Raw genomic sequence first — 23,539 nt, 5'->3', positions numbered from 1 at the left:
TTGGGATAATGCGAGGTGGATGATGCAATTATTAGAATATTTCTATGAATTCACCTTGTGTGTTTCTGGTTCTAATTATGTGACTTCTAATACTGTTTTCAATGAAATTTGCATGGTTAATGCTTTGTTGGAAGACTGGTGCAATAGTGATGATTTTGAATTAAGCGAAATGGCATTCAAAATGAAACATAATTATGATGATTATTAGGGGAATCTTGAAAAATTGAACATGATGATGTTTGTTGCCACAGTTCTTGATCCTCAATACAAGTTAGAGTATGTGGAGTGGTGGGGCCTTTCTCAACTGTTTTCTCCTCCTACATCTTCAATTTTGAGTAAAAAAGTGAAAGATGTTATTTTTTCCATGTTCGATGAGTACAAAAATGGGGGTAGACAATGCAGTGGACCGGGTGGTAAAACTTCTGAAATTGGCTCTAGTTCTTCTAGTGGTATGGTGGATGTTGAGCAACCATCAATGGAGATAAGGATGTTTATGGTAGATAAATTCAAGAGGCATAGGTCAAAAAAAGGTGGGGAAGGCAAGAGTGATCTTGATAGGTATCTTTCTGAGGACCTTGAAGAGGCTAGTCATGAATTTGATATTTTAGGACGGTAGAAGATAAATAATCCAAGGTTTCCTATCCTTTCATAAGTAGCACGTGATGTTTTGGCTATTCCCATAGCTACTGTTGCCTCTGAATCTGCATTTAGTACGGGAGGTTGTGTTCTTGATTCTTTCAGGACATCATTGACTCCCAAGATTGTGGAGGCTCTTATATGTTCTCAAGATTGGTTGCAAATTGCAAAATTCATCATTTCCACTTAACTATGAAGAAAACTTTGAAGAACTTGATAAACTTAAGAAAGGTAAAAAATAATTTCTTACAGCATCTTTTTCACATTTCCTAGTTGTTTTATTCTAATTATTGTTTTGTATTTATTTTCTCTAACTTATTGACTCTTTTTTTTTTTCATTCATTTCATGATTTGATAAATTTGGCCTTAATTCTTCTAGTATTGACACGATCGATGATATATTGATAAGATTATGCATTCATCTCTTTTTATGAACATTGATCATCAATTTAATTTTATCTTGTTATACCTTTCATATTGTTTCATTTTATTAGGAACCATGAATGATGCTTGTATGGAGATTGGAGAATTGAAGCTACAATCTTGAAGATTGAAGAATATGGATTGAAGAATGTGGATGACTTCAATTCCTTAAAATTTAAAACCATTGATTTTCTCTTTTGGTGAACAATTTTAATGTCTGTTTTTTATTTGTAATTTGGGATATTTCATATTTTCTTTGTTTATTGTGAATGTTTGTTTATTTTGGGTAATTAGAAATAGATAAACCTAATTATTAAAGTGCCAAAGAATTTGCTTGCTTGTTTTGTGAAATTAGGGATAAAGAGATTTAATTATTAAAGTGCCCAAAGATTGGGACAGTGTGGTTAATTGATATGTAAATAGCATTATGATGGTTTGTAGGAACAACTAAGCTAGTAGGAATTAGGAACAAAAAGAAAAGGTCCAACATGACCATCAGGTTCTCAGCTATCTAAACTATTTAACAGGTTTAATTTTGTTAAAATTATGAAACATTATGATGTAGGAAGGAAGAGGGCGGCCTAGTCCTACAGTTTCAACCCTCACACAAGCACATACGCTCAAGACACTTTGATTTAAGAACTCAATTAACTAAACATAAACACAATAAATCAAGCTTCATTTCACATGTTGAATTTTTAAACAATGTATGATGTTGTTCAGAAATAAATCCCAAGAGTTTTTTCACAAAGGAATCAAGTTATATGCAACAAATATGTTATTCAAAATTTCAAGAATTTAAGTTCTATTGTTAGCAAGCAATATTCCCACAATTGATTTTAAACTAGCAAGTATCAATATTGCAATCTATGGATTCAAAGGGCTAATCAAATATGGAATTTCAGATTTCTAGCAAAGGCTTCAATATAAGCAAGGGTTTACAATATATAGCAAGGATTCAAACACAAGTACTTAAATTACCAAGAGAATTGTTTGGATGACTTGACATTGTTCAACACAAGTCTTAGACCATGCCAGAAAAATCCTTGGAACAAGCTTTAAAACACCGAGACAAAAGCAGCAGTGTAATGGAGGGGAAGTGGAACTGCTGCAAGTATGTAATGATCCAAATGAATGCTGAATTTACCAATCAAAATGAGGGTTGACTTGACGATATTCTACACAAGATAGAACTCTCCTGAATTCCTTCTTGCAAACTTTGAAATATGGATATGTATGCAGCAAATGAAATGATGGATTGGTGGCCTTAGGGTGTAACTTGGTGATGGCTGTGTGGGAGATGGAGGAAAGTCGTGAAGGTGGGATAGGGATGGAATCACTGGATAGAATAGTGGTCTCTCACCACTCGATCTCCGAGGAGAACGACGTAGCCTCTCACTACACAATCACAACGATTGGACAAAACTTAACAAGCTTCAACAAAGGAATTTCCTTTCAATATCAATACTTTTCTCTCTACATAGTTCTTACAATGAAAGGGTATATATATAGCTAGCATGTGGGGACAAAGTACTAATAAGCTTAGCTAGCTTTTTTGGGGGGGGGGGGGGGGGGAAGGCATTAAACAACTAACAATTCCTACACAAGCATGGGAGACGCAAATAATAAAGACACCAACTTACTAGACACATTAATTACTTTTACAAGTTACTAACAAAATAAATGCTCCAACTTTCTAGACACAATAAATACTAAGCACACCTTACTAACACTCCAACTCACTAGACATACTCACACAATTTCCTAACATACACATGCAAGCAAGTTGTCTTGCATGTTTACAAATTAAATACAAACAAAAGTCAAAGGGAGGCCCAATTCCTGTGGGCCCAATGGAGCCATGTGGGGCTCACATGGGTCCTGAACTCATACTTGCTTCAGCATCTCTACTCAGGTCTTTCTCACACTAAAAAGTCTTCAAAACAAGTCTTCAAATAATCCATTCGAAATCTACAAACAATTATGAACCGATGTGAACATCGGGAGGTCGTCCACGTGTCATCATGTCGGCAAAAGAAATGTGGACATCGAGATGCCGTCCACGTGTCACAACATCTGAAAATGACATGGGTAGGGCATGCTGATCCCCATCACATTATAAATAATCAAAATGCCCAATAGATTCTCAACAACCCTTGTGAAAACAATTGTTGCATATTTAGAAAATCGGTTAAAAACCGTAACCAAACCACCGAATGTTCGGTTCTCCAAGAGATAATTAATTCGTTTTGATTTCGGTTTGGTTTGGGAATACTAAAAAACGCAAGATTTGGTTTGGTTTTCGGTTTGGCCCATAACTGAACCGTAATGAACCAATTACACCCCTAAACATGAAAGTCCAAACGAAAGCCTGAACGTTAAATGAACCCTTTGCTTTCCAAGCAACTTTTTTAACAAGAAAGGGCTACGGTTTGTGGGTTTTGTAAAATTTAAGAAAAAAGACTTTGAAGAGGACCCTAAACTGTCCCCAATCCAAAGCCCCTTGTGCCCATAGTAGTCAAAGGCGCGAGGCGAGCCGAGGCGCAAAGGGTCTTTGAAGCCGAGGTGCGAGGCGAAGGCACGCGCCTCACATTCAATAATTAAAATGGTGCAAAATGTCTATTTGGGGTAATTGATATATGAACATATGAATATCTAGTAATATTAGAATTTAAAAAACAATCTATCATATATTTCAGGCAAATTAGGCAATAACTCATTTTGTATTAGTAGCTAATAGCCGAATCCAGGCAATAACCCATTTAAAATTTAAGACTTATATAATGCATTTCCAAACAAATTAAAAAACAGTAGCTAAATTTTAATAAAAAGAATAAAGACTATGTATTAGTTATAATTTATAAACTTACATTAATTAAACTAAATATTACAAATTAAAAAACAGTAGCTAAATTTCAGTAAAAAGAACAAATATTATGTATTAGTTATAATTTATAAACTTACATTAATTAAACTAAATATTTAATTAGTAATTACATATAAAGAAGAGTATCTAAATTTCAATAAAAAAAATAAATATTATGTATTAGTTATAATTTATAAACTTACACTAATTAAACTAAATATTACAAATTAAAAAACAGTAGCTAAATTTCAGTAAAAAGAATAAATGTTATGTATTAGTTATAATTTATAAGCTTACACTAATTAAATTAAATATTTAATTTATAAGCTTACATAAAAAGAAGAAAAAGAAGAAGAAGAAGAAGAAGAAAAAGAGAAGCAGCAGGCAGCAGTCAGCAGCACGCAGCAAGCAGGCAGCAGGAAGAAGAAGAAGAGAAGCAGCAGGCAGCAGGACGCAAGCAGCAGAAGAAGAAGAAGAACAAGAAGAAAGAAGAAGAAGAAGAAGACTTACGAAGGTTCGAAGGCTCAAAGACGAGCTCGCTGCTGGTTCGAAATGTCAAAGACGACGTGAAGAACTCACGGCTGGTTCGAAGGCAGGCAGACGAACTCGCAAGGGCTCCTGCTGATTCAAAACGAAGTCGCAAAGGGTCGTGCTTCTTCAAAATGTCAAAGACAAACTCACGATCTTGGTTCGAAGCTCGAAGACGAAGTCGCAAAGGCTTCCGGCTGGTTTGAAGGCTCGCAGACAAGTTCACGCTGCTGGTTCGAAGGATCGTGAAGGCTCCTGCTGGTTCGAATGTGCAAGACGAACTCACGAAGGGCTTCAAAGGGCCAAAGGGGGCTAGGGCTCTGTTTCTTCGAGTCGAATGAGGGCTACAGGTCTGGCTGTGGCTATTTCTCTCCTTTAAATGACTAAAAATTCACAAGGCGCGACTCAGTGCACCTGTCACCCCACTGCGCCTCGTCTCGCCTAGCGTCACCTCTTGCAGGTCACCTCGCCCCACCTGGTTTGGGGCGCAAACCTCCTCGCCTCACTACGCCTAGGTGCGCCTTAGGCGCGCTTTTAACTACTATGTTTGTGCCCTCCCGCAAATTTGGCAAGAAAGAGTTCAACACACTCAGCAAGCAAATTAACTCATCAATCTCTCTTTTGTTGAAACTCCTAATTGGAAATTCCAAGAAAAAGCCTCCCCCCCCCCCCCCAGCATTGAATTAAAAAGCTGAAACTGGTGCCTATGGACAGCTCCAACAAAGACTCACCAACCCTATCCTCCCAAAAATGAATTTTATCCCCAATCCCCACTTTGAAACGAGTAAATGGAAAGAAAAGCTACTTGTGAAACAAACTTCCAAGGGCTTGCATAAGTAGCATTGCCACTTCCTTTGGAATCCACCCATTCCTATGCAAACCATATTTACTCTTTATTACTCTATGCCATAAAGAAGTGGGTTCTAAAGGAAACATCCATAACCACAAAAGAACAAGCATTATTCCAACCCTCCAATCTATTGCCAACTCTCTCAATCACAGAATCCCAAAAAATATCAGAAAGAGGATTTCCCTCGAGAGAAAGACCAAGATATGATAACAGCCAAGAAAGGGGATCACAACCTACTAAAAGATATGATAACGGATGTGCCTATTTTTAAAGGGGGCCTTTGACCCTATTTTTGAAAAGGAGTTTGTCGTCATTGATTTATTGGCTCAGAGAAAGCGTATGATAGTGTACCTAGGAAAGTTCTATGGTGGGTTTTAAAAAAAAATGGGTGTATGTGGTAGGTATACATATGTCATTAAGGATATGCACAATGGAGTAATGACTAGTGTAAGGACTATAGATGGAGAGACTAGAGAATTTCCAATCACAACAAGTATACGTCGAGGATCTGCGCTAAGCCCTCATCTTTTTGCTTTAGTGATGGACCAACTGACTAAAAGTATCCAAGATGAGGTTCCATGGTGCATGTTGTTTGCAAATGATATATTGATTGATAAAACTGGAGGCGGAGTAGAGGCTAAGTTAGAATTATCGAGAGAAGCTTTGGAATTTAAAGGTTTTAGGATAAGTAGATATAAGACAGAATATATGAAACGTAATTTCAATAACAGTGGGAGGAATATTGGAGACAAAGTTAAACTTTATTTTGATACCTTGGATCTATTATGCAAGTTGAAGGAGAAATTGAAGAGGGTGTAATGCATAGAGTTAAAGCAGGTTGGGTAAAATGGAGAAGTGCTTCAAATGTGCTTTGTAATCGTAGAATACCCTTAAAATTAAAAATAAAGTTTTATACGACGGCTATAAGACCAGCTATGATATATGAATAATAATGTTGGGCGACAAAGAAACAAAATATCCAAAAAGTAAAAGTTGTCAAGATGAGAATGCTTAGATAGATGAGTGGTATAACACTGAAAGATAAATTAAGAAATGAACATATTTGTGGTGGGTTAGGTGTTGCTCCTATAGAAGATAAAGGAGGGACGACTCAGATGGTTTAGGCATTTGCAATGTAGGCCACATAAGAGCGCCAGTAAGGAAGAGTGAGTTAGTTACTATAAGGGACAGTAGAAGAGGTAGGGATAGACCTAAAATAACTTGGAATGAAATAGTAAGGATTTAATAGCCCTGAATTTGTCAAAAGAAATAGTCCATGATCGCATAAATTGGCGGAAAAGGATTTATGTAGCCGACGCCATCTAGTGGAGCTTAAGGCTTAGTTTCTCATCATCAAAAAGGGGGCAGACTATTAGCCCCAAGATTTTTAGCCTTTGACTCTATTTAAGCAGTGATTTAACAGGATTTCAAGACATTAGAATTGGACAATTGAGAGATATTAAAGACCCTTTTATTTGTTCATTTGTATTTGTTTAACTGTAATGTTGTGTATACTAAAACTCCACGGGACTCGCGTATTGAGGCACAGCAAATAAAATCAAATGAAAAGGAGTCACATATGGGCTACTCTGCCTAAACCAGTCAATCATCCTTAAGGATAGGCCTAGCCTTTGCAAAAGTTGCCCTCGACATCATGTGTCTAATGACTCGTGAAAGGCCAACCAGCCAAGAGTATAGGTCGACCATTCATACTGCTCGACACATTCTAATGAGTTGAAAACAACTAGTTTGACTCCAAATACTATATATATACATATATATACCCTCTAGCCTAATCCCTCAAATTTATTCATCTTCTCAATGAGAGAAATACACCAAAACTATTGCGCCTTAGTTTGATAATCTTCAAGAAAGTTTTTGCAATCACAAATGCTCTTCATTTGTAAATCTTTCCTTGTAAGGAGTATTTCTATTGTATTCAAATGTCCTTGCCTCCATCAAAGCAAGGGAATTTGTTTGTGGAACCTCAAGGTGGTTGGGCAAGAGAGTGGACGTAAGCTTGAGATAGGATTATAAAAATATAAAATGCAATCAAATTTTCTCCACCAAACATATTTTGAAATAATTTCCTTTGCATGCATAGCTTTCCCAACATCTTCTTTACAAGAAGCCCATTCATCACTAATGACCATGACTTGGAGGCTTCTCTTTATCAACTCCAACCTATTAAGCATAACTCTACCACCGAACCAGGCCTAACATCAACTATGACAAGCAATTTTAGTGTGACATACTCATTGAAAATTGCTAATCTCATTGAATAATTTGTCAAAGAAGTGCCAGTAAAAGAAGCAGCCTTCGTAACCCTCTTATCAAATTATATTCCTGATAAGCAACATCATTTTATGGCAGTTACATTCTTCATGGCAAGGTTAATGGTGTGCACCACACATGATTAAACTCCACAAATTGACCTTGCAGCCTTCATCACAGTTGCATTATAAGTAATAATTTGGACCACATATTATGGTCCAACCTACACAACAATAATCGAGCAATGTAATGTTTGTCTTGCATTCCCCTATGCCATCTATTGGCTAAGAAAATTGGATCCCACCTTGGTATAGCCATAAAGTTAATTATTAGCCTACTTTGCGGATTGTCCACCTATATTATGCAATACACATTCCTTTTTTCTCTCTGAGTGTCCTTAATTGTTGCAACATTCAATTAATATGTCCCTTCTCTGTTTGTAAACGAGTTCTTCTTAAAGTATCAAACTTTGGAGAAACAAAACCAACAATAGGATTGTTGGTTGCATAAGTAAACACTTCCACATAGTATGGATTTCCAACAACGTGGAAGGATAGACCACCTAAATAAAACACCCTAGTTATCTAGCTCTTCAAATGATCCCTCGCCTTCATTTGAAAAGCCTTCAACGACGGGGAATTTCCAGCCACCTTCTTTCCTCTTAAACAATGATGAACCGAATGTGGTAGATTGGCCACGTGGTGGTCGAGTTGGGCAAGGCAACAACTTTTCCTCAATTTTGTATTTCTGCTACACTTTCTAATCACTGCATCTGAGCAACACCTTCCCTAGACGCTCAAGGACAGCCTTTATATCTACACCCAGAATTTTTAGAAATGTTCCTTTACCCTATAGAATTGAACCCTTGTAAACTTGCTGACAATAATTGCACTTAAAACTAGACGCATCCCTCATTTAATCTTCATAGTTTAGAAACATAAGCCCAAAGAGGTGCATTATCATCCAACGCACCAAATGCAAATTTACCAATGATAGAAGTAGAAGATGATGAACTCTCTAAAGTCATAATAATCACAATAAATTAATCACAGATTCAGTGCACCTACGATTGATTAACTATTTAATATTACCAGTTTACCACATAAATGAAAAATAGAGCTTGGTGGCAGATTGGCAATCAGGCATCACCCACTAGGCATCCTGAATCTCAAATTTCTTTTTTTTTTTATACCATAAGAAAATCTATTAAGAAAGAGAATGTGCAATCATATCGAGGATACTAAAACCTCAACAAAAAAAAAGGGGGGAAAAACAAAATAAAACTCCCAAAAAGAAAAAGAAAAAAATAAAAGCAAAACAAAAGAAACTGCCAAGATCAGCCCAAAAAAACCCTCTTCAATACCTTCCCATCATAGTTCACTAAACATTTCAAATTAGCTAGTTCTCTTTGACCCTTCTTCACCTTTGATTTTCCCCCGTCAAGCCTAGCTTCATTTCCTCCTTGATCAGACAACTTAAGGCCCAATTCATCCAACAGACACTGAGTTTCAATGTCTTTCCTAGAGATTTCACGGACTGGAGTTGGTAAAATTCCATCCTCAAACCTTTTGCTCAACTCTATTAACCTCATCATCAAACATTAATTCCCTCTAAGCCTTCTAAAGGAGGAGACGGCACATAAGATAAATCGCCAAGGCGATCAATAGAAGAATCAGAGGGATATCCATACTGATCCTGAATATGATCCAAAATTAAACCTTTTTTGCATTCAGAATCTCTACTCCCTACACTATCCTCAATCGTAACATCTCCCCATCTCTTCCTATCCTTACACCGTTCAGCCCTCTCACCAATTGACTCCTCCACAATACTTTGAACACCTTTGGAATCTCTCTTAACAATTTTGTGTTTTTTCACCTGACAAACCGCACACATCTCCGTTACGAATCTCAAATTTCTTAAAAGGAAGGGGAGAAGAAGAAAAATAGAGGAAGCGAGGCAATCAAGCGAAGAGCCAAGAGACTCTGTCTTACACTAATGATCTACGGCTTATCAAGGAATTTATTTAAAAAAAAATAGTGGATGTTGGTCCGATTGGGGCCAGAGGAGAAAGGGAAAGGGAGAGAGGAAGAAAAGAGAAGACATACTGATGGCGTCAAACTAAAGAAGGAAAATCTTACTACAGCAACTCACTCTCTTGTCTACTTGTACGAGCCCTCGTCACTGCTGATCTCGCGGTGCAAGAGAATCCTAGGAGGTCCAGCAATGCGCAGCAGCGAGGGTGCTAAGGCTTAAACTCGAAGTGTCTGGATCTCTTGACTCTCTCCTTATTTTTTTTTCCTCTGATTTGTTCCATAAAAAAGGATAAATTTAATAAAAGAAAACAAACACAACGTTCTGGTCCAGAGATGTTCCAGCCTTGTCCCAAACATGTCAAGAAATGTTTTTTAAAAATTTGATTTAATTCCGACATGTGTCCACTGTCCAACATGGTCAAGGTTAGTAAAAGTCAGTGATGGCAAAATTCGGGTCTACCCTTGTATTTACATGATAGAATCAAGGTTGACAATTGAAATGATGGTCAAGTTAAGGTCCAGATGAGACAACTAGGTCAAGGTTGGTTGTTGAAACAAATGGACGGGTCAAGGCTGGGTTCACACAATAGGGTCAAAATCGGCAGTTGAAGTGAATGGCAGGTGATGCAGTAACAACATCCAGTGCTTCAAGACTATTACAAGTTTACAACTACTTTAAGAAACCAAAACAAACCAACATACTACTCTTTAAAATAATAATAACCTAGAATCTTGAAGTATCACCCCCAATAAAAATATCTAAAATTAAGAAAAAAAAATTACAACAGAACTAAGTTATTAAAGTAAATAGACCCATCTTGCATGTTGCATCATTCTCCCCAAATTAAAAAGAATTTGACCACGAATTTTAAAAATTCAAAGGATTAAAGAATCTAGAACATGAACAGGCTTTAAGGGTACCAATATAATGTACAACTTCTTAGCATAATAGCATTATATGATAAAACAGACTGTCGAATTGTAGCTGGCAAGGTTGCTTAGAATGATGAATTAAAGAGGCTAGAGCCAAGGCTCCCAATGTAGTGGTTCCTTGATCTCAATAGTAGCTTGCTCAACCACCTCTTCTTATGGGACTACTTTAAAGGGCAGGATGGAGGCCTCTTTTCTGCTTCTTTAAAGGGCAAAATCGACCACTTCTTCAAAGAATGGAAACAAGCTTGCTCATCCTAGACTCCCAAATACTCCTCGTAAGAAAACCATCCACCAGCACCCCTACTTTCAATTCCTCAAGAAATAAGATATTATGACCAAAAACTATTCTATCGACTAACTCTTCACTACTCTACACTTTCCTCCCTTTCATAATTAACTAAGGAGGCAAGTCTACCTAGCTCTTTGCTCATTTCGAGGTCTTTTTCCTCTTCCCAGTATCCCCTCTGCCATTCTTAACTTCCCCCTAAGGTTCACAAGACTCAGGCTGAACTCATTAATCTAGATTGTCCCTCTCATTTCCTAGCAGGTCCACAACATGCAAGTCCCCCTGTTAACCCCTTTTAGCATAACAAAGAATTTAAATTAGCAATAGGAGATACCCAAATGGGAAGAATACCTTCAAAAATAGCAACTCTTGTCAAAGAAGCCCCAAGAAGTTCATTACCTGGATTATGAACTACGCTATCTGGATAAGATAAGACTTGGGAGTTGAATTTGGAACCACAAAAGGTGAAAACACCAGAATTAAACCCTAACTAAATCTAGCTAGGCTCTTCAAACAGAACTATATTCGTGCTTCAAACTCCCTTGACAACAGTAATACAATATATGTTAAATACTGAGGTCTTAAGATTCAGTCATTCACTATGATTCAAGCCCATCTTCATCTCACAAGTTCTCCTTGCTTTGAAAATCCAAGACTTCCTTGCGACAAGTACCGGACTGTCCTCAAAAAATTATAAGACTGAAGTGACTCATCGTCCTCATCATCTTCTCCAAAAAGAGGCTTGAAGCCTTGAATTGATTAGATGACAGGTACCCCTCCCCCTTCCTCTTCAATTCATCCCACCAACCCTCATTGTCAACCTCATCTTAGCATGGACCTCCAATACACAACACAACACCATGTTGGAACCTAACATGCCTCCTTCAACGCATTGAAAAAATGCTCCCTTGCATCTCCTCTCTTCCTCTTACCTTCCGACTTCCCTAGTTCCAATTCAGGACTATTCTTGCATTGCATATCCTGCTAATGGAGCTAATTGTCGAGGAAGATGTCCTATGTTCAACTGCTACCAGCCTGTGTTGCTCTCATTCAACAAGGAGGATTCTAGGCCCATCCATAAAAGGCCCATCAGCAGGAAGCTGGGTGCTCTTCAGAGGGGTAGCATCCTTAGTTGGGCTTATAATAGTTGACCCAATACCCTTTGAATTAGGCCTGCCCTTACTCCCATGAATACACCCTAAATGAGTCTTTGTTGCATCATCTTGGGCCTAATACTGTGAAGAGGACCTTATCTTTGTACCCCTAATATTGAAGAACTTTCCCTTGCTAGGCAGAAAATTATCGACCCCAAAGATATACTCTTGCCTTCTCCAACCATAACATTTGAAAAATCACCCTCATAGAAGAAGAATCTTGTGGCAGCATCCTTGATTTCTTCCCTTGACAGAAGTTGCATAGTCGGACGAGCCCTTGCCTTCCTTGTCTCCCCTTGCCGATAAACCTCCATCATTGCTCCCAAGGAGCCTATAATCTATTGAAAATTATCAGTCCCACCCTTATAAGCATTTTAGGAGACTGTAACCCTCGGCTCACATTCATAAAACCATTGTCCAAACACCAAGGCTTCACATCTCCCACAACCTCCTAAATCACATCCCTTCTTCAACTAAATTACTACCCTTTGCAAGACCCTCCACCATTATAAGAAAGTTCTTCCAACCGCAAGGCATCCTTACTGTCCAAAAAGCAAATCATTTGAATTGCCCCCTAGTTTTTCCCAAATAAAGGAATCAACCATAATTATTAGCATTTAAAAATAACAAAATGAAATGGTTTAGTGCCTTGAAAGATCTCAATCATGGATTTGGAGTTTGGTGAATAAAAAGGAATTTAACTCCTTCATAAGCCAACATTGTAAAGTCAAAAAGAATTCGGTATAAAACATGGCAAAGTTGTAGAAATATAGAAAGTCTTAAAAGGTATAAAAGGCAAGAAAGGATGCAAAAAAAGGCCATTAGTGAAGCTGAAGCTAATGATAATTTATATGCTAGACTATATACAAAAGAAGGGGAAGTAGACATATATAACCTTGCTACAGCTACAAAAAGAAAGTGCAAAGACTCGGGTAATATAAAATGTATAAATGATCAAAATGATAATGTCTTGGTTAAAGAAGGCATAAAAGAGAGGTGGATAAGATACTTAAATAAGTTGTTTAATGAAAACCAAATCAAAATCTTGAACTTAGAAGTGACAAATGAGGAAAAGACTAAAAATATGATATTTATTCACAAAATTTGAGTCACTGAAGTCAAGATGGCTTTAAAAGAGATGAAAAGTGGGAAAGCTATAGAACCATATAACATTCCAATTGAAGTTTGGAAATGTTTAGGGGATAATGGAAGTATATGGTTAACTAATATATTTAACACTATTATAAAACCCAAGAACGTGCTGGAGGTGTAGAGGAAAAGCATATTATTGCATATATGCAAAAATAAGGGTGATATCCAAATTTGTAATAACTACCATGAGATCAAACTTATGAGTCATAGGATAAAAATGTTGGAAAGAGAAATTAAACAAAGAATAAGATTAGAAGTAAGGGTCTCAAAGAATCAACTTGGTTTTATGCCTAGGAGATCAACAATAGAAGCTATTTATCTTTCAAGAAGGTTAATGGAAAAGTTTACGAAAAAGAAGAGAAACTTGCATATGGCTTTTGTTGACCAAGAGAAATCCTGTCACAAAGAACCTACAGAATTTTTTTGGTGGGTTTTAGAAAAGAAGGGAGCAGGGCTAGTGGGTAGTACATATACTAATGTCATTAAGTTTACATATGATAGAGTAACAACTAGCGTTAAGACCACAGGAGGAAAGTTTAGAGAAGTCTCAATCACAATAAGTGTACATCAAGGTACTACTTTGAGCCCTTATATTTTTGCCTTAGTGATTGACAAACACACTAGAAATATCCAAAACGTGACCCACGGTATATATTGTTGCACATGATATTGTTTTGATTGATCAAAGTAGGAGTGTAGTAGAATCTAAGTTAAAACAACGGAGTGTTCTACTTTAGAGTCTAGAGGTTTCAAGATAAGTAGAAGAAATGAGACAAAATATATGAAATGTAATCACATCCAAGAAGGAATATTGAGATAAGATTAAACTTGGTAATCAAGAAATTAATAGCACCGGTTTAATTTGTTACCTTGGATCTATTATGCAAGTGGAAGAGAGATTGAAGAGGATGTAATACATTGAGTTAAGCCAGGTGAAGTAAAATGGAGTAGTGCTTTGGGCATGCTCTGTGATCGTAGAATATACTTAAAATTAAAAGGAAAGTCATATAGGGTGGCTACAAGGCCAGCCATTCTCTATGGATAAGAATGTTGGGCAACTAAGAAACAACATAACCAAAAAATAAAAATTTCTGAAATGCGAATACTAAGGTGGATGAGCAATATAACATCAAAGGATATTAAGGAATGAACATATCCGCAATAAGTTAGTCATAACACGTAGAAGATAAGAAAGATAGGGGCAACTAAGGTGGATTGGGCATTTGAGACATAATTCAAATAGTGCATTGGTGAGGAGGAGTGAGCTAATTATTTTTATTGGTAGGTTAGACCTAAAATAAAATGGAATGAAATAGTGAGAAAGAATTTAATAGCTCTTAAACTAGCCCATTACCTTGATTGTGCGAATTGGCATAAGCCAACCCCACCTAGTGGGACTTAAGGTGGTGGTTGTTGTTATTGTTGTTGTTGATAAACCAATGTTGTTCTTAATGAATGAAAAAGATTTGTGAAACAATGCATAACTGATGAGTAATGATTTGATATTTTTGTCATAAAATTGCTAATTGTCATCGAAAGAGTAAGCACATCAAATTTGCAAAGCTGCCACACACACACACACACACACAAACAGAGAAAGCAGGAAATTTTCTTAAAAGATAAACAGAATATAGGAAAAGGCATAGGTTGACAATTGTAGATTTAACAAGGAACAAATAGGCTAGCGATAACTAGACGAATCCATACCTGCAAAAGGTCACATATAACAGAAACAAAGTCACGAAGCTTTTGCATAAACATGAACTTCTCACCAGCTGCAGATAGAGAGTTTTCAAGAGCAGTGATATTCGAAAGTGAAGCAGACAAATTTTCATCAGTCCGAGTCAGTGATGACATGGTTCTACCATGAGAGTCCTAAAAAAGGAGAAATAAAAAAGAAAAAGCAAAATTATGTATACTGCAATATTTAACGCAAATGAATTCAAACATTTGGCAAACTTTATAAGATATACATTGTCACCAAGTATTGCACACATGGGTATAGAAATATAGAACACACAGCAATCTTTATAAGTTATTTATTTAATGTTGTCACTTTATTTTTAATACCTGCTGGTTATCATGTAATTAATAAACACATTTCGTTATATTATCAAAGAGGCTGTTTGCTTCGCACAGGCTTTTAATGATGTCAGTTAACTAGCAAAAACATAAAATAAAATGAGTGGAATGGAATGTATGTTTGTATTTCTTATATGCATAAACAAGAAAATAGGTCAACAAAGAATGATATTAAAAGAGAAAGTGCATAGGTACAGAAAAGGAGGATTATGTGTACTCCAGTAGAGAGAAAACAGGTCAACAATAGAAGAAAAGAAAAACAGCACCTGGACAGAAGAGGAGTAAAAGAACCATTGAAGATTCTTGATTTGGGCTCCAACCAAATGCACTAAATCGCTACAAAGGTAGCACTTTTCCAGAAAGCTTTTCTCTTCTTAGCTTTGCCAATACTCTCGAAAGAAAGAGAACACACGCCCTCCAAGGAAAAGGGCAAAACCATTGCTCCTCAAGAATACCAAACAAAATTGTTCCCAAATTCCCAAGAAAAAGGACCATGTTTCTAAATTCCCAGGAAAAGGGACCATGCAAGAACAAATGAAAAATATCACCTTATTGAAACAAAGAGCACACACATACATAAAGCTTTAGTTGATCTTCTTCTCAATAATACATCATTAGAATAAATTCTTTCAAGGACAGTAGATCAGAATAAACCTCTGATTTTGGAGGGAGCTTTAGACTTCCAAATAAAAAGGATTAGAAAAGAAAGAAGCATCATTGGAATTATGAATTGAATGAGCAAATAATAACTTAAAAGAAATTTTTTTTTCCAAAAGAATTCAAAATCCATATCAGCCCCCCATAAAATGAAAGAAATCAAAAGCATTCAACAGCAAAATAAGATCATCAGTCTCCCTGTCATTCAAGTTTCTAGCAAATGAAAACCCATCTTCCTGAAGGCTGAAAGTGCCAAAGATTCTAACAATCTAACACATACTCTACGTCAGTGAGGATAAATTCTTTTCCTTACATAACAAAGATACAAAATGCTTACATTTCTACAAAGATCAGGAGTTGCCAGTCTCTAACAAAATTTTTTAAAAAGTTATGCAGGCTAATCCCCACAGTTATTTATATTATAAAGAATTATGCAGACTATTTAAATGCATCTTTTTGAAGTTACAACATAAAGCTTGGCAACAACAACCAACAGAGTCTCTAACATCTAACAGGGATAGAGGCTCTTGGCCCAGTTCTTCCCATTTGGTCATTTAATATTATAACTATGTCCCTATTCTATACTCCATTTGCGGCAGTTGAAGCAACTAGCTTCCCTTCTCAGATACCACTAATATAAAATTCTGTGAAAAAAGCAGCAGCTCCCATTCTTCACCTCTAACTGCTAGCCTAGTTAAAAACTTCTAAAAGTATTTATGAATTCTGCAACTAATTAGTTACTGCCAGTAAAAGTAGTATCTTTTTGGACCTTGAAATTAAGTAACAAGTAGAATGCCAAAAAGGATTTAAATCTTCAACTTACAACATAATGCATCGTAAGTTATATATTCTTTCTTCCGCAATATGAATATACTTAGATTCAAGATAACACAGAACAATTAAACCATTTTTTCAGCATCATATATTTCAAGTTCATGCTCCATTTAATTAAATCATTATCATTTATAAGTAGAATGCCAAAAAGGATTTAAATCTTCAACTTACAACATAATGCATTGTAAGTCATATATTCTTTCTTCGGCATTATGAATATACTTGGATTCAAGATAACACAGAACAATTAAACCAATTTCTCAGCATCATATATTTCAAGTTCATGCTCCATTTAATTAAATCATTATCATTTATAACCCAAAAGCTAGCCCATTCATTCGTCTAATAAAACAAATACAGACCACTGATTCCCTTTACCATACATTTGTGTCACGGGTCATGCTTGTTCAAGGCATTATGCTTGCCTGTGACTGCTTGTCTTGTGTGCATAGGACGGGTAACCATCATGCATATAGTGTGGGATTTCTTTTATTAGGACAATGACTTGGCAAAAATAGTGAATATGACTCCTCCGTAGCTTTGATATTTACTAGAAACAAGTGAAAATAGCATAGAAATCTTGTTAGGGGAGGGTGATCATCAATCATTGCAAAACTCACTAGTGTAAACATGTTTAGCTTGTTTGCCACCCTCGCTAAACACATGTTGCATATGAATAATGAATCTTTACAGTTTACCAAGTGATTCTTGTTTGCATTCATGTTTGCTTACTACTTCCGCTTCATTTACATGGCTATGATTAGTTAATGTGTGGTGAAACCGCAATATTCTTTAAGCTAGTTTGCAATAACTAGTACCGCACAGCACTTCACAAGATGTGAAGTGTTCAGCTCATGATAGTTGAGCCATGCCGGGGTATAGTCATGCGGATGGATCCTACACAAAGATGTACTCCCACAAAGGAGAATAGGGCACTCTAACAAGGATGTTAGAGATCACAGAGTATGTCATGATCCTATGGATGTGTACTAGGGAGAGGCTCCAAGCATGTGAGGCACATTTTATAGGACAAAAGCATGAGAGAATAAAACCGTGAGGCCAATGGGCCAAAGTAGGCAATACAATTGGGTCGAGACCGTTACAATTTGGTGCATAGGATGGAAAGAAAATTGAATGGAACATGATTGAATTTATCACTTGATACAGCAAAACTAAGCCTTAGTCCCACTAAGTGGGGTCAGCTATATGACTCCTTTTCTGTCAATTTATGCGATCATGGACCATTTCTTTTGATAGATTCAAGGTTATTAAATCCTTACTCACTATCTCCTCCCAAGTTATTTTAGGTCTACCCCTACCCCTTCTACTGCCCCCCACAGTAACTAAGTCACTCTTCCTCACAAGTGCACTATAAAACCTACGTTGCAAGTGTCCATACCATCTGAGTCGTCCCTCCCTTATCTTATCTTCTATAGGAGCTACACCTAACTTACCACGAATATGTTCATTCCTTAATTTTTCTTTCAATGTTATACCACTCATCCATCTAAGCATCCTCATCTCGACAACTTTTACTTTTTGGATATTATGTTTCTTTGTTGCCCAACATTTCGATCCATATAGCAAAGCTAGTCTTATAGCTGTCCTATAAAACTTCCCTTTCAATTTTAAGGGTATTCTACGATCACATAACACACTTGAAGCACTTCTCCATTTTACCCAACCTGCTTTAACTCTATGCATTACATCATCTTCAATTTCTCCTTCAGCTTGCATAATAGATCCAAGGTATCGAAATCTACAAGTGCTATTTATTTCTTCATCATCAAGTTTAACTTTGTCTCTAATATTCCTCCTATCATTACTAAAATTACATTTCATATATTCTGTTTTATTTCTACTTATCCAAAAGCCTCTAGATTCCAAAGCTTCTCTCCATAATTCTAAATCAGCCTCTACTTCATCCCTAGTTTCGTCAATTAATACAATATCATCTACAAACAACATACACCATGGAACCTCCTTTTGAATACTCTTAGTCAATTGGTCCATCACTAAAGCAAAAAGATAAGGACTCAAAACAGATCCTTGATGTACACCTATGGTAATTGGAAATTCTTTAATTTCTCCATCTATAGTCCTTACCTTAGTCATTACTCCATCGTACATATCCTTAATGACATTGGTATACCTACAACATATACCCTTTTTTTCTAAAACCCACCACAGAACTTCCCTAGGTATCCTATCATATGTTTTCTCAAGGTCAATAAATATCATATGCAAGTCCCTCTTCTTTTCCCTAAACTTTTCCATTAATCTTCTTAAAAGATAAATAGCTTCTGTGGTAGATCTCCCAGGCATAAAACCAAATTGATTTTCTGAGATCTTCATTTCTAACCTTAATCTTTGTTCAACAACCCTTTTCCATAGTTTCATCATATGACTCATAAGTTTAATTCCATGATAGTTATTACAATTTTGAATATCTCCTTTATTTTTATATATAGGTATTAAAGTGTTTTTCCTCCATTCATCTGGCATTTTCTTAGTTTTTGCAATTGTATTAAATAAATTAGTTAACCATATAATTCCGTTATCACCCAAGCATTTCCAAACTTCAATTGGGATGTTATCTGGTCCCATAGATTTCCCATTTTTCATCATTTTTAGTTCAAACTTAACTTCGTTAACTCTAATTTTGCGAATAAATCTTATATTTTTAGTTTTTTCCTCATTTGACAACTCTAAGTTTAAGCCTTCTATTTGATTTTCGTTAAACAACTTACTAAAGTAACTTCGCCATCTTTCTTTAATATCTTCGTCCTTGACCAAGACAATATCATCCTCACTTTTATGCATTTTACATTTCCTAAGTCCTTGCTCTTCCTTTCTCTAACTTTAGCAAGTTTAAATATATCTCTTTCCCCTTCTTTTATACCTAATCTATCATACAAACTATTAAATGATCTATATTTAGCTTCACTAACGGCTCTTTTTGCATCTTTTCTTGCCTCCTTATATTTTTCAAAGTTATCTCTATTTCTACATTTTTGTCATGTTTTATACCAAATTCTTTTTGTCTTTATGATTTTTTGTACATCTTTATCCCACCACCAACTTTCTTTGCTATTCGAAAATCTTCCCCTTAATTCACCTAAAATCTCTTTTGCTATCTTTTTAAAAGAACTAACTAATCTATTCCAAAGAGTATTTGTATCTATCCCATCCTCTAAGGTCCAATCCTCATCTTTGATCATTTTATCTTTAAATTTTATTATATTTTCTCCTTTTAGGTTCCACCATCTAGTTCACCTACACTGATTTATTTTATCCATTTTCTTCCATTTTTTAATACATATATCTAACACTAAGACTCTATGTTGTGTGGTTAGGCTTGCAACTGGAATAACTTTACAATCCTTGCATGATAAACGATCTACCCTCCTAGTTAAAAAAAATCTATTTGCCTTCTATTTTGTCCACTTTTAAAGGTTATTAATTGTTCTTCTCTCTTCTTAAAACAAGTATTCATTATACAAAAATCATATGACATAACAAAGTCTAAGATCATCTCTCCTGACTCATTTTTGTCTCCATATTCATATCCTCTATGTATCCTCTCATAACTTTTATTATCCCTTCCAACGTGTCCATTCAGATCTCCTCCTATAAATATTTTCTCAGTCCTTGGTATGCCTTGTATAATATTATCTATATCTTCCCAAAATTGTCTCTTAAAATTTTCTGCTAAGCCAACTTGAGGAGCATAAGCACTAATGATATTTATTATCTCTTGTCCTAATACCATCTTGATTTTTAAAATTCTATCTCTTACTCTAGTTACATCCACAACGCTATCTTTTAAGTTTTTGTCTATAATAATGCCTACTTCATTGTTATGTTTTTCTTTTTCAGTGTACCAAAATTTAAATCCTAATTTATCGATTTCTCTAGCTTTCTCCCCCACCCACTTAGTTTCTTGAAGGCAAATTATATTAATTCTTCTTTTAATCATTGTATCCACAATTTCCATGCTTTTACCCATAAGTGTCCCTATATTCCAAATTGCTAATCTAATCCTAGTTTCCTGAACTAACGTCTTTACCTGCCCACGTCTAGAATGATGCAGGAACCCTCGCATATTTGACACCGTACCCAGGTGCTGACACGACGCGTCGCTTCGGGGCAATGACCTAGCCCACCCTCGCCCACTTTTCGCTACACCCGAGTGGTTCAAGTGCAACGCATCGCTCGTAGGGGACACCCCAGTAAATATTCGGTAAGGATTCATATCATAATGATCTGACAAATTTTACGCTGGCTGTCAACTACCTAACGCAACCCTCATCCTTAACTCAGGCTTGGGATCGGCTGTGTGTGAAAAAATTAGGACATTAAGTGCATCACTGGCAAAGTTAATTTATCACTTGATATTTACATATTTTTCATTCAATTCCATTCCATTCCCATCCCATTCTATTCAACAAACCAAACATAACTTAATATACGTATGAGTCTATCACTTTAAAGAGGAAATTTTCAAAAAAAGATATGCAGGAGACATCCATGAAGGATGAGGAAGACAAGGGAACTGGTTTTTGGTATCTTTTTTTTCCTGTATTTCCCTGTCACGTAAATCTAGAAACTTGATTCTAAACATTAGAAGAGAAAAAAGTAATAAAAAACAACCCAAAACATACATTCACTATTGAAATTTAAGCTATTGAACTTTGCATCTAATTGAAGTATATTACTACATGCAAAAAAAAAAAAGTACTGTGTGGGATTCAGATATCAAGAATGAAATAGACCAGGAAAATAGAATCCATACCTGAAGCCTCCTCACATTCTCTTGCAAAGCTTTCCTCGCGAGCTCAGCCTGCTGAGAAATCGGCATCCCATCCAACCCATGCAATGATCCAATCGCCCCACCAATGTTTGGAGGGATGGCTACACTTGACTCCGAAGAATGCACCACTGCGGGGTAAATAATTTTTTGCTGCTGCGTAACCTGAACCACGGGAACAGCACTACTCATTGCTCTACCGGACCCATCATCCATTCTCTTTCCCAGACCTTTCTTAAATTGCTCTTCTTCCCAAATCTTCTCCTCCTCATCTTCATCCTCATCCTGCCTCTCTCCACCCTTCGTCAGACCCACATCCTTCACTCTTTCATCAACGTCCTCAAACACACCCTTCTTCCCGCTATCCATTTGCTCTCCAAACATTGCAATTCGCCCCTGAAACTCCGGTTCCTCATCACTCAACCCATCCAAAGCACCATGATTGCTCCCTGCATCCAACGATATGTAGTCCGGGGCAGCCGCTTGCCGCTGCCGCAGTCGTTCCCTCTTTGCCCGAATTGCATTTATTGTAGCTTGATCCGGAATCAACGACCCGGATGAATCCCGTTCCATCCCAATTCCCAGCATACCCAATCTCAACCGGGTCTCGGAACTTGCTCTTTCGCGCTTAATTTCATCTTCTTCCTCGAAATCCCCATCTTGTCTTTCTTCATCTGCAATATTCTTGCTATCCACGGGCTTAACTAGGCCTTTCAAGACAATGACGGGTTCAGAGGAAGGCTTAGGATCGGGAGGTGGAGGAGGTCGAGAGCTAGCAAGGGTTTTAGTGTTCTTCTGGAGCTCACGAAGGGCTTCTTTGGTGTAAGTACCAGCTTGGGGCTGAACATTGGAGGGGAGAGATGACGAGGAAGGCGGGGGGCGGCTTTTGACGGACGTCATCTTGTGGGACGAAGAGGGCTTGGATGAACGAGAGGAGGGTTTTGAATCAGACAAGGATTTGGAGGAGGGGCGACGTGATGGAGATTCATTTTCTTCGTCGTCGGCGAAGCTGAGGAGCTTCGGGGCTTGGTGGTGGTGCTTCTTTGGCTTGGTGGCTAGGGCTGGGGTTGAAAGCTTTAATGAGGATTTGGTGGCTGCGGCGGCGACGGAAGGCGCCTCGCTGCCATTGACGTCGTCATTTTCGTCGTCATCGTCGGCGCGACGGCGGAAGTTTCTGGATTTGCTGCTCATGTTTGGTTTGACAGTTGAACTGACAGTGGAGGAGGAGGAGAAAGAAGAAGAGGGAGATTGGCAATGGAGTGAGTCGGCAAGGTGATGCGATTCTGTTCGTAGTCGGAAAACTGGAAAGAGGGCTTGCGACTAGACCTGGCAAAACGGGTCATGACCCGACGGGTCATCCGTGACCCGTCCGGTTAAGACGGGTTTGGGTCTAATCTCCTATTTCTTATTCTCTTACTCTTACCACTGCCCTCTGCCAGACTCCCAGGACTGCACGCCGCACCCCATGCAGCCCAGCACTGCAGCAGCAGCACGCCCACGCCGTCGCCGTTCGCCGTCCCTCTCACTCCGCCGTCGCCGCACGCCGTCCCCCTCCCTCTCACTCTCATTCTCCCTCGGTCCCCCTCCCTCTCAGTGTTCTCACGATCTCACCCTCAGGCAATCAGGCCTCAGTTTCCCTCGCCGCTCGCCGGTCCCCCTCCCTCTCACTCTGTCTCCCTCACCCTCAGTCCCTCTCACAGTCTCACGATCTCCCCCTCTCACTCTGAGTCTCCCTCTGCTCCGAGTCTGAGACCCTCTCTCGGCGAGTTTTTTCCCGATTAACTTTTTTAAAAAAATATATATTAAATAATACCTCTTTCAGATAAATATTTCCTAGAATGAGACGTTATCTCGCTAATCGGAGTAACGAGATTTACTTTTCAGAGAAGGGGCTAGTCTCAACGTGTGGCAAATCTCGCTGAATGAATCAGTGAGATTTGCTTCAGCCTAAACTTAGTCGTTCTTCCTTTTTTTTTGAACGAACTGAGAGTGGTACTTATTTGCAGAATGACGAGGAG

General features: G+C 37.4%; 1 protein-coding gene across 1 annotated transcript in view; it reads right to left on the bottom strand.

Moving 5' to 3' along the window:
- The window catches only part of LOC131154168 (transcriptional repressor ILP1), a 57,519-nt gene extending 34,308 nt beyond the window's left edge, over positions 1 to 23,211 (bottom strand). The window contains exons 1-2 of the mRNA XM_058106745.1: positions 21,507 to 23,211; positions 14,846 to 15,013 (exon numbers count right to left, since the gene is read on the bottom strand). Of these exons, the coding sequence (XP_057962728.1) occupies positions 14,846 to 15,013; positions 21,507 to 22,712 (1,374 nt within the window). The 5' untranslated portion in view covers positions 22,713 to 23,211. The remainder of the gene's footprint in view (positions 1 to 14,845; positions 15,014 to 21,506) is intronic.
- Between the last annotated feature and the right edge of the window lie 328 nt (positions 23,212 to 23,539).

The sequence above is a fragment of the Malania oleifera genome, chromosome 4 (assembly GCF_029873635.1).
Source record: "Malania oleifera isolate guangnan ecotype guangnan chromosome 4, ASM2987363v1, whole genome shotgun sequence".
In the NCBI taxonomy this organism is placed as follows: Eukaryota; Viridiplantae; Streptophyta; class Magnoliopsida; order Santalales; family Ximeniaceae; genus Malania; species Malania oleifera.
Note: the sequence above shows the minus strand (reverse complement) of the source record. Positions and strands in the feature narration are given on the sequence as shown.